Below are 12,806 nucleotides of genomic sequence, written 5' to 3'. Positions count from 1 at the left end.
CCATCTAGGACAGGCTTGGTATAGAAAGCTTAATCAAGTTTTCCCAGCTCTAAGAAATGAATATAAAGCTAATACTGAAGTCGGAAAATGGATTAAATATTTCTTTGGTCTATCTTTTATTTCCCCTGAAGAAGTTTCTGATCAGTTTTGTGAGTTGATCGAAATCGCTCCAAATAGTGACGTATTACATTTTAGTGATTACATATATGACAATTATATTCAAGAAAATTGTTTATTTCCACCAGAGATGTGGGCAGAAATTCCATCAACTTTACCTAAAACTACCAATGGACCTGAGGCATTTCATTCGCATTATAATATGCACAATTTTACAGTACTCATCCTTCAATTTGGAAAGTATGACATTTTTATAAATTATTATATTTTGTTTTATATACTTAGGTAATAGAAACGTTGAAGGAAATACAGACAGAGACGTATGTTAAAATTAAAGATATTTCTGGTGGTATCAATCATTTACAACGGGCTCCTGAACGTCAAAAACTTGAATATATTCAAAAACATTGGCTTAAGTATACTACCGGTGAAATAAGCAGGTTTCATTTTGTAAGAATAATGGGACATTACAATATACCAAGTATTTATTTATAATATTATTATTCAACTGAGTTTTTCAACAATTTATTTATTTTATTTTTTAATTTAATTGAATAAAATTTATTTTTAAATAATTTTTTCTCAAACTATATGTATATTTGTATTATAATTTATGAAATTGTAATGCTTATTGAATAAAAACTTGTGCCTATATATATTAAAATTTATCATTATCTATATAATATTAAATGTGTGTAGGTACATTTGTATACCCTTCTATTGTTTAGAATTTTGATGCGCATATGATGTACGATAATTTGGTGCAGGTAAACAGACGATGCGCAAACGATAATTTTCCGCCGATGCGCAAACGATGTACGATATTTTCGCTCAGGTAAACAGACGATGCGCAAATGATATACGGCCTTCTAATTGTATTCCTTTAGATGCTTGAATAATTTCGGAATGACTAGGATTCTGTAGAAGTATATGGCCATGATTAAAATACCCATTTAATTTTGGGTTCTTAAAATGAATAAACTATATTACCTGTCTTATGATTAACTGTTATGACTATATTTCATACACATTGTTTTTTAGTCGACCTACTTTATATCGTTAAAAATGTGTCAAGACTATAACCCAACCTTGTTTTTTTGTAAGTTACAATACAAATTCAAATGTCTATTTGATATGAAATCAATTTTTGTATAAATTATTATGGTTCATAAACTACACCTTTACCTCCTATTTAAAAGGAAACTCAACTAAATATTGAGGTAATAAACCTAAGCTAATGATTATGCATATTATATTTATTAATAGATATCTAGATTTAATTTAGTTGTATAGCATCTATAACATATTAAATCAATACATGAAACTTTTGAAACACTTGAAAAAGCAGCCACTAGTCATATTCCTACACATACGTAAGCATGTTTAAGATGCAATGAAAACATATTATGTTTAAATCAAATTAATTTTTTTATTTATTTTTAAGTGTATATACAATATAATATAAAGCACTTTTAACCGACAGCCATGAGGTCAGGGTGAAATTTACTGTGTCTAAAAAATAGAAATTAATTGTTATAGCTAATAGGACTTGAAAATTGTATACAAGGTTCCTTTTATAATTAGTTCTTACTGAAATTAAAAAACTTGAAAATAAAGAAGAACAAAGTTTTTTTTATAGACATTTGAAGTTCAAATTTGACGAAACTGGATATTTAAATTGAAAATTTTAAGTTTTTTTGTCGTCATTTAAAAAATATTAATGAGTATTTGATATACTTATGTATACTATTAAATTTTACCATACACTACGAATTTTTTTAAATATTTTAATGTATAGCCTATTTACCTATAGTTTATACCGTGTTATAAAAAACCAGAATGTCATTATATCAGTGTAATAATTCGAATAATATTTGTGTTCGTTCACAATTTAGATTAAAAAAAAGTGAAGATAAAATTTAAATTATTATTGTTTTATACAAAAAGATTAATTCGGACACTGTCTGGTGTCCGAACATTGTATATAATGTCTATTTTTAGTATTAAAATAGTTAAATAGCTGACAATAGTATTCTCAGGAGGAAAACTGATTAATATTTATATATTATAACATTAAATTACTAGTAAATATATCAAATTAAAAAGTAATAATAGTATTTATAAATAAAAAATAATAATTTAAAATGTGATGATTATATATTCCATATTACTTCATTATAATATTATAGGATATTGAGCAAAATATATATCCCAAAACAGTATGGAATTGTTTAGTTTATAAAAAAAATTAATTTTACAGTGTCAAATATTCCAATGTCGGTGTTTAATAATAAATATTTTAATAATAATACATTAAAAAAAAGATATTTTATTGTCGTGACCTTAACGTTGAACATAAACTACTGTGTAGTCTACTGATAAGTATAGGTATTAAAGGTCTTTGGACTTATAATTTTTTGTCGGAAATAAATAACTCAATAATTATATGAATAATAATTTAATAAATTTATATATTTTATTTCATATAAATAATATTCAATAATTTAATAAAAACTAGGTTTTTCAAATAAATAATAGCACGTCATCAATTAGGTACTGAGACGTACACATAACAGTCATAATTTTATAAAAAATAATAACAAGCTCCCAGAAAGTGGGCGCATTTCGTGAGCATCTCGTTAGCGTCGATCACTTAAGACATTTTTGTCGAGCTACTCTAGCGCTTTCTGACGAAAACAGGTATTACATTTTATAAAACATAATTTTTTGTTAGGAAACATCAACCGTCAGGAACAGACCAAACCGTTTACAAAAGGAATATATCTGAGTATGCGGTCTTCTGAAATACCTTGTTGATAATATCTTGTGCGATAGCTCCAATGGCTTCTTCGAATGCTGGTTTCAGTTCATCGAGAAGAACTTCCCAGTTTTCGTTCAGGATGGAGTTCATGCTATCACCTATTGTGCAAATAATAACAAAAAATTTAGCATAGAGAATAAAAATAAAAATGTATAATCGTACTATTTCAATTATACTTTAAAAATACAACAATAGTATAGTAAAAATTATGGAGTAGAATAATACTCTTCAAGTGTGGAAAACATACCTAATTGTTTGTTTCCGTTGAAAAGATTGTCCAACTTGACACTCAGTTTTTTGACACTTTCCACCTTGAGATCGACTTTCTTGATTTGAACGAAGGTCTTACCGTTCTTCTCAAATGGAGTTCCAGACACTTCTTTCACTTCCAATATGGGATCGTCTATACAAAACATTATAATTTTAAAAATCAGGAATGCACACGAAATTGTAAAAATATCAACATTTAGAAAATTGTACAATGATAATTTTAAAACTTACGCAAGACAATTGAACACGGTCCGTTACCGGTGATCGGTAAAACGAGCACCTTTCCGTTAACCGTGTATTGTCCAGTGATCTCGAGTGGCTTTGTGAAGCTAATCTTGCCGCCGATCTTGTAGTTGTCAACGTCAACTTTCAAGGAATCGATCATTGTGCTGGTCAAGCCCATGATCTTGACATCCTTTAACTTTAAGTCAATGCTGACAGCTTTGCTAGAGCCTTTGCCGTGTTCAATCTCCAAAGACGGTAGCTCGAAGGGTTCAATGGCCGGAATCCTGAGTTTCGGGTATCCTTCGGCCAAATCTGGAATGACTGATTGGATGGAGGTCTTCAAACATTTTTCAAGGTTTGGATCGCTTTTCTTACATAAATTGAAAGACAATTCTGTAAATAAATAATTATATAAATATTAGGAAAACAACAAAAATTGTAAAATTTGATTTAACAATATAACACACAACATCCAACCGTCGTAAAGGTTTACTAGAACTATCTTTATGAATTAATATAACCCTAATAACCTAGTAGCTTTAAGTTATTTAATATTGACGTTAAACATATATTCGGTTAATTTTTTATCAATTTTTAAATTTTTAAACTTGATAATTAAATTGTACTTAATCAACATGTAATAAAATACATGAACTAAAAATTACACTTTTATAACCATTTTTGTAATGAATGAAAAAAATCTTTTAACGCAAACAATTAATATTATACTTAACTATAAGAAGTGGTTATGTTAAAATTGTATTGTATTTGGATATTTTTGCTCTAATATAATTTATAATTGTTTAGTTTTTAACAAAGCCAGGCGAATCATATAGGCAACTACATTAACGTTTTTATTTTTAAAATGAGAAAATGAATACTTGATTATGTTATTACTTTAAAGAACTGTTGATTTATTTTTAAAGTACATGAATATAAAATTCAAACAACTCATCATGTAAATTTATATCCTCAGTAAATATATCTATAGTTATTTTGTATTAATTTAATTTCAATTTTCAGTGAATTTCATGTGAAAATTATCACTTATCAAATGAAATTACACCTAATTACTAGTTACACAAATATTATAATGAATATATGAAAACAAAAACTTACGTTTTTTCGGTGTGGGTGCAGCGATTACAGAAGCAACGACGGCCAAAGTCAAAGCACAAACGATCAGCAACGATTTTGCCATTTTTAAATTGGAAATATTTAACTTGTGAAATAAAAAATAAAAAAAATTCCAAATGAAATCGATATCAGATCGAGATTGTGCAAATTGTTTTGGGTTATTTTGTAAGTTTTGAAAAAAACTAAGAAAAATCTTAATTATTCCCGAAGTTACTTCTGTTACTGAAACCGTCGAAAGTGTGATACCGCAACCCTGTGTTCGAACACCTTTTATACCTCTCGCAGCTTGCAATTCATGTTGACCTCCCCGGAACTAGTTAAAGACACACCCATGGACGCCTATATAATTTTTTTTTGATGGACAATGTTAAATTATATTATTAGTATATGTAGTTCAAAATTACCAATAACAAATATAATTTATCCACACTTATCAAGTTAAACATTTAATGTTTTTTATACGTGAAATATTTTTTATTTGATTCTATAGTCAAGCTTATGTACTACAGTATCAATATCATACATTTCATATCAATATAAGATACTTAATATTCATTGTCACACTGTATCATAATTATTTTTATTAATTAATATTCCTTGATTTTAAATCATAATAGGTAATATTATTATAATGATTTATTCAAACATGAAAACTACCTAATTACATTTTAATGATTTATTTCAAAAGCTTTTTCTTTTTAAAATATAATTGATGTATATTATACATCATGTATTCATTATTCATAGGAATTTATATATAACTATATACATACACAATCATTGAAAATATATTATAAACATATTTAATGCTATTATGGCGTATACATATTGATAATAAATATATTATTAATGTATATCGTTTATAATCGGCATATTTTATTATATTTTATAATAATTCTACATTGGTATAAAAGAAGTCAAAAGAACTCAAACTTCACAAAAATATTTATAATAATTGAATAACTAGAACATTTACGCAACAACACATTTTGACAAAATTGATTTTAATATAATAATTTTTTTTTTTTGTTAATAAATAACTGCAGAAGCTTGAAAATTGAAAAATAAATAATTTTACTAAATATTTAAAACTTATATTATATACATAAAAACACATATAGATAATATAATTTTCAAATTATATTGGATTTTTGTGATTTATTTATCAATCTATATAAAAAAATTTGTTATAAGTCAAAAATTTATTTTTACAGCAGTCAAAAAAATCCGAAATACATATCTATTATTTCGTTTTTATCGTCATTAAAATTATCATAAGATTTGTTAAAATTTCAAAAATTTATAAATTATTATTTTCTAGTTAAAAATTAAAATTAAATTTTAATATTTTAATGCATGAAAATGTAAAATATAATTACTCATAAATTGTTCTTACAAAAATTTAAAAATATTGAAAATACAAACATGATTTTTTTTTTTTTTATATATATACACATTTGAAGGTAGCTAATATTTTTACTTAAGTGTATATTTATTTAAATTATATTTTATGATATAGTAATTAACACTATAGTTTTTATTAATAAATGTGATACTTTCAGAAAAAAATAGTTCAACCTACTATATTAGTATATTATTATAGTATTTATATAAATAAATTATAAAATACTCTTAAAAATCGATATGACAGTGATACATATTGTATTTGCTTAGTTTTTCATATGCAATGATTAATTATTGAAATTAAATTAAACACATGCATTTTACAGTGACATGCTCAATGACAAGGTACATTCAAAATTTATTATTCAGCAGAGTAACTTCCTAAGTTTTCATTTCTCGTTTGGAATGTTTAAATAATTTATTTATTACTATTTACTAATTACTTAATAATATTAATAACTTATCTATTTAAAAGTATGACGATGATAATTAATTAACAGTTAATATTACTTTTGTGTTATTTGATATTTATTCTGAATAAATAGTATGTAAAATGTTAAGCCATATCTGGTTTATTTTCTTTCTAATTACTAGCTATCTATTTTTCAAACTAATTCGTTGTGATATTTTAAATATAATAATTGTTTCATAATTGTTATTTTTAAAAACAAAATTTTATTCTTTTTATGATTATTATCAATAATAAAACACACTGAATATAATTTTAAAAACTTTGTATGTAATAGAAAAATATAATGTGTTATGTATAATATATGTACATACACTAAATCAAAATGTTTTTATGACAACAATCATTTTTTCTCCTTGGATGTTAATAAGTCACACATTACAACTAGATTATCTTCTTATCGTTTACCTACAGCCCACAACAGCCCACAATTAGTATTATAAAATTAACATTGTGTAAATAAAAATTATAATAATTATAATAATAATCCCTCACCCCCTCTCACTTACCCAATTTACATGAGCAACGACAATAGGATTTTAAAACGATGTTTTAAAATTCTAAATCGTTATATTCACGAGTGAACCGTTATTAACCTCGAGAATAATATTACAAGATCTAATCATTTTCGCAAACCAAATTACAACAACACGGTGGTACCAGTGTACACAAAAATGTATATAATTAGTAATATAATTATGATAGTGCAGGATTTCTGAATTTTATACGTACATTGGGTTCATCAAGACTATTTTTTATTGTCCTTCCCACAAACGATTAAGATATACAAAAAACGTTTATTTAGGTTGTCTAAATTACTTTATCCAATATCATACACACGATACGTCAGTCATCGAATAATAGAGCAACAATTATTTCATCTTGATTTTCCATCAGCCATAAAAAACACACAGTTTTTCTAAAGAGCTATCCTACCTATTTCTATTCAGAACCGTATTGAAATCGAACTACCTACCGTATTATATTATAAAGCGTGCATAATCCACTTGTAATGCACCAACTTCTAGATGTTCTTTTCTACTATAGGAGGTCTAAGGAAATAGAAAGAAACTACTTGAAGATCATTCGAGTGCAATGAATATGATGTGAAGTTGATAATCGACAAGTAATTCACAGCCGATGGTACCATTCTGACTTCTGTGTAGTCAATACAGGACTATACTCATAAAGAATGGTGGTTATAATTATTATAGGTATACTTACTAATAAACGCCCATTGTTCATTACTCATTAGGCTTTTTATCTATGGATGTTATGCGTTTTTAAACTGACTCGTGAAGGATAGATACATTACCTAACATAAATTCGACAATTTTTTTAGAATAAAATGATTTCCTTGGTCACTTAAAAACCTTTGGTTGCTAGCAATCTCATATCTATAAGCCTACCAACACACAAAGTCCTTAACTGCCTTTTACGGATTTAATTAATAGGAAGTTCCAACATAAAAGTAGCAGTTAAAAATTACATGCATTAATTTCTACAAATTATATGTTTCACTTCCTATATGTAAAAAAGATACATATACGATATCCTACATGACGAAAAACAAATATATATTAAACTTCCTGTTCTAATCAAATATTTATTTATTTAATTTTTTTAAGATACTAGCATTATTTTTTCCATATTTTATCATACGAAATATTATAATATTATGTTTTATGATTTTTATAGTAATAGTTTAAATCATTTTATTATCATTTACAATAATATATGATAATTTAATATTTAAAAGTATAAAAATATTATGTAATAAACACGGTGTTTAAAACATCTATAAATTATAATATATATTATCATATTCCAAAATTCACAGATATACGATTAGTCTCAAATATTTAGCATATTAAATGGACATAACATAAGTAATTTTTTGTTTACCGTGTAGGAACATTCATGTAGCATATCATATTTTCACAATCTAGTGACTAATAAATGTATTTTTTTTTACTTGTAAGATCTCACAGTGTAGGAACCTACATCACTCATGTTTTTACATCCACGGATTTATAACCAAAATACCACCAAAACTTAATATTTTTGACAACAAATTAAAAATCGTCATTTTATCTTGATCATTGTGAATTTCTATTTTAGTGGTATTGAACTACTAACGACCAATTTAAAACAATATGTCACAATGAACAAATAGGTATACCAGTATAAAACTGATAACACTAAGTATAAATCTGTATTTTTAATATTTATTTAACATTTTTATAAATTTTAACCCCATAAAGTCATAACTTATATTTGTGTGAATATTATGAATTTGTGAATTTTTTTTCGAAACAAAAAAAATCTGAAATTAATTTAATAGAATTTCGTTAAGCATTACTATATTGGTTCCTAAATAATTTTTTTGGGACAATATAGCAATCATGTTTTCCTTCTTATTTATCATTTTTGTTGAATGTCAATTAGATACCACAAAATTATAATTTTATTTCTATAAATAAATGTTTTATTTATATTGTACATAAATAATTGAAATAAAAATATATAAACACTTTTAATACAGTACTGTCTATGCATATTGCATTTTCAATCAATTAAATATTCAACATCATGCTATCATGATATACATAACAAGTGATCATATTATCTGTTTTGATCTGAATCTCATTAGAGTGCATTAATTTTTTTTTCATTTCTAAAAAATATATGCCTCAGTCACTAATTTATTTTTTTTATATAATCAACTCATTATTAAATATAGATCTCGCCAACGATCATCTACTCGTATAATTATAAATTAAACTATAATTTACATATGTTTTATGTTTCGATTATTGTAAACTCTTGGTAGTTGAACCATTGAATTGTTTACGAGCTATTTTTTTTTTTATCATAATATATAATTTATTATATACATAAAATATATTTAAACTAATTTGTAAAAATAAATAATTTTGGTGATTAATATCACTTTTGTAATTTAACGATATTAAGCATGTCATAATGATATATCGTATATTTTTTACCTAGCTTCTTTATGTCTTTACATTCCATAAGCATATCATGAATGAATATAGAATCTCCAGTCTTCATAAGTTTCACATATTTTAGATGACTGATTTAAATAAATGTTTATATTAATACTGAGTTATTACTATGTAAGACATAGGCTGAGTTTTCGATATACTAATTTATTATTTCAATAGTTTATGGTGTATTTGATAAAAATGATTTAATTTAACTTCAAAACTTTAAAGCAACACAACAATTTTAATATTATAAATAAAATAGTAATTACAGATTTTAAAATTTATAATAAAAAAAAATAATCAGATAAAATGGTTTTATAGATTTGTGAAATTTAATTAGCTTTATTTTTATGATAATCAATTTTAGTATATTATGTTTTCGTAAACATTAAATAAAATAAAATAATAATAAACAAGTTAAAAGTATTATATTGTGATAATAATGATGACCTTAATATTATATATTAAGTAACTCGTAGAGCATAGTACTATTAGAAAGATAATTTGCAGGATGGAAATATATAAGTTCATTTTCAGGAAATAAATTAAACGCAATAATTATTTGAATAGGTATATATCTTTTATTTATATTTTTCATATAAATAGTATTCAATAAGTTAATAAAAACCACTAGGTTTTTCAAATAAATTAATTGCAAGTCATCAATTTGTTATTGATACAAGCACATAGTTTTATAAATAATAACAAATCCCCAGTCAGTGAGCGCTATATGTGAGCATCTCGTTAGCGTCGATCACTTAAGACATTTTTGTCGAGCTACTCTAGCACATCCTGACTGTGATGTGTATAATAAATTAAATATAACAAAAATTTTTGGTTAGGAAACTAAAACAAATACAACAATCCAACGAACTACGCAAGGAATATGTCTGAGTACGCGGTCTTTTGCAATGCTTTATTAACAATGTCTTGAGCAATAGCTCCAACTGCTTCTTCGAATGCTGGTTTCAATTCTTCTAAAAGAACTTCCCAGTTTTCGTTGAGAATGGAGTTCATGCTGTCGCCTGTTGAAATCAATAACATACGAGTTAGTTAATTCAAAAAATAAAAATCTATCAGTTTTTTTATAATGTGCTTCTATAACGATTACGGACTACGGTGTATCTCAAAATAGTATTACAATTTAAGTATAATAAACTTACCCAATTGTTTGTTTCCGTTGAAAAGGTTTTCCAATTTGACATTCAGTTTTTTGACACTCACCAACCTAAGTTCAAATTTCTTGATTTGGACGAAGGTCTTACCGTTCTTCTGGCTTGGAGTTCCGGACACTTCTTTCAATTCCAATACGGGATCGTCTATACAAAACATTATAATTTTAAAAATCAGGAATGAATGCACACGAAATTGTAAAAAAATCAACATTTAGACAATTGTATAATGATAATTTTAAAACTTACGCAAGACAAGGGTACACGGTCCGTTACCGGTGATCGGTAAAACGAGCACCTTTCCGTTAACCGTGTATTGTCCAGTGATCTCGAGTGGCTTTGTGAAACCAATCTTGCCGTTCAGCTTGTAATTGTCAACGTCAACTTTCAAGGAATCGATCACTGTGCTGGTCAAGCCCATGATCTTGACGTCCTTTAGCTTCAGATCAATGCTGACTGATTTGCTGGTGCCTTTGCCTTGGTCAATTTCCAATGACGGTAGCTCGAATGGTTCAATGGCCGGAATTCTCAATTTCGGGTATCCTTCGGCCAAATCCGGAATGACTGATTGGATGGAGGTCCTCAAACATTTGTCAAGGTTTGGATCATTTTTCTTGCATAAATTGAAAGACAATTCTGTAAAGAAACAGTTATGACAAAATTATATAAACGACTTAAAGCGTGTTATGTTTTGATATAGAATATTGTTCTACGTATTACACATTTGGTAATGAGTCAATTTAGTAAATCTTTTATATCTACAAACTAAAAATAAATATTGAAATTGGTTATTTCTAGCCTAAATTATGACTCTTTAGTGTTTAATTACTACTAATTTATATTAGATATATTGCCTGATGAGTGATACTGTGTAAAACATTTAGTTTGTGATTAATTTTTTTTAAAGGCCAATTTCGTCTGTACAAATAGATGAAAATATAAAAAGTTCAACGTCTATTGTTAACGAATCTAAGGTTGTTATTTAACAGGATTTACATAGAATACTTAAACTGTTTTAACCTTGGCCATTTGTCACCATGTTTATATTTTAAACCTTCCGGGAGAAGTCACTATTACTGGTAGTGGCATCGAAGGTGATAATTAAGACTGTCGTATGAAATAATTTTCTTACTTCCCACTAAAATATATATAAATTTACTAAATTTACCTATAATCAATAATTGTTTATTCATGTATCTACTAATGATGAACTTTGGTGAAATTTATTATTATTGACACAAACTATTAATATGATAATCATAACAAATAGACATATAATATATTGAATAAATGAGATTAAAAATAAAAATATTCATTATTAATTAATAAATATTAAATTTTAAAATCTATATTCAAATAGCTTAATAAAAAATTATATTTAATCAAATTTAGCTACTTATACAGTTAATAAATCTATTGTAAAATAGAAATCTTAAACTTCTATCAAAAACTATAAAAAAAATAATATATATATAAATATAAAATAGAAATTGAATACAGAATAAAATTTCAACTTTAAAAATTATAACTCTTCATAAGATATTCAATTTTAAGTTTTTCTATTATTTATGTTCCAAAAAACTATTAATATTTAACATAAATAAATTGTCGAATAGCCGACAAATAACACTAGCATCTAAATATCTTTATTTGTTTTTAAAATATGAAAATAAATACAATATGTATTGGAGATACCTACTGCTGTTCGATTAAAATATCTTATTTAAATCTATTTTTAAAAAATTTAATATCTTCTAATTTTTAATTTCAATTTTTACCAAATAAAGTTTGACATAGATTCTAGCATATAATTTTGAACATATAATTAGTTTGTGTTTAAAAAATTAAACACGTGAAAAGTTTAACTACACTTGGATGAGACTAATATAAATGTTATAGTATGTAAAAATATAAACTTACGTTTCTTCGGTGTAGGTGCAGCGGTTACAGAAGCAACGACGGCCAAAAACAAAGCACAAACGATCAGCAACGATTTTGCCATTTTTTTTAAATTGGAAATATTTAGATTGTAAAATAAAAAATTCCAAAGGAAATCGATATCAGATCGTTAAAGTCTAAATTATGTTTTTGGTTATTTGTGAGTTTGAAAAAACTAAGGAAAATATTAATTCCCGAAGTTACTTCTGAAACTGAAACCGTCGAAGTGTGATACCGCAACC

The 12,806-nt window shown here is 25.6% G+C and overlaps 2 protein-coding genes across 2 annotated transcripts; both read right to left on the bottom strand.

Moving 5' to 3' along the window:
• Positions 1–2,786: 2,786 nt before the first annotated feature.
• LOC112596319 (protein takeout-like) lies at positions 2,787–4,825 on the bottom strand. The gene is made up of 4 exons (XM_025341929.1): positions 4,553–4,825; positions 3,440–3,826; positions 3,186–3,341; positions 2,787–3,036 (listed from the first exon to the last, which is right to left on the bottom strand). Exons 1-4 carry the CDS (start codon positions 4,632–4,634, stop codon positions 2,885–2,887), a joined length of 777 nt encoding a protein of 258 aa, XP_025197714.1. The 5' UTR covers positions 4,635–4,825; the 3' UTR covers positions 2,787–2,884.
• A 5,208-nt stretch (positions 4,826–10,033) lies between these two features.
• On the bottom strand, positions 10,034–12,806 carry LOC112596309 (protein takeout-like). Its single transcript, XM_025341917.1, has 4 exons — positions 12,547–12,806; positions 10,876–11,262; positions 10,618–10,773; positions 10,034–10,479 (listed from the first exon to the last, which is right to left on the bottom strand). The coding sequence occupies exons 1-4, from the start codon at positions 12,626–12,628 to the stop codon at positions 10,328–10,330; spliced, it is 777 nt and encodes a 258-aa protein (XP_025197702.1). The 5' UTR covers positions 12,629–12,806; the 3' UTR covers positions 10,034–10,327.

This window comes from Melanaphis sacchari, unplaced genomic scaffold (assembly GCF_002803265.2).
Source record: "Melanaphis sacchari strain LSU unplaced genomic scaffold, SCAv2.0 Contig31_pilon_pilon, whole genome shotgun sequence".
Classification (NCBI taxonomy): Eukaryota; Metazoa; Arthropoda; class Insecta; order Hemiptera; family Aphididae; genus Melanaphis; species Melanaphis sacchari.
This window is presented reverse-complemented; position numbering and strand designations above follow the sequence as displayed.

What these genes read in the sequence shown, in the direction of transcription:
- LOC112596319 (XM_025341929.1), bottom strand. Translation starts at nt 4,634, where the DNA reads ATGGCAAAATCGTTGCTGATCGTTTGTGCTTTGACTTTGGCCGTCGTT. An exon ending in TGCACCCACACCGAAAAAAC is followed by an intron (nt 3,827 to 4,552) that starts GTAAGTTTTTGT and finishes ATTTATTTACAG; the next exon opens with AATTGTCTTTCAATTTATGT. An exon ending in CAACGGAAACAAACAATTAG is followed by an intron (nt 3,037 to 3,185) that starts GTATGTTTTCCA and finishes TTTGCACAATAG; the next exon opens with GTGATAGCATGAACTCCATC.
- LOC112596309 (XM_025341917.1), bottom strand. Translation starts at nt 12,628, where the DNA reads ATGGCAAAATCGTTGCTGATCGTTTGTGCTTTGTTTTTGGCCGTCGTT. An exon ending in TGCACCTACACCGAAGAAAC is followed by an intron (nt 11,263 to 12,546) that starts GTAAGTTTATAT and finishes GTTTCTTTACAG; the next exon opens with AATTGTCTTTCAATTTATGC. An exon ending in ACCGTGTACCCTTGTCTTGC is followed by an intron (nt 10,774 to 10,875) that starts GTAAGTTTTAAA and finishes TGTTTTGTATAG; the next exon opens with ACGATCCCGTATTGGAATTG.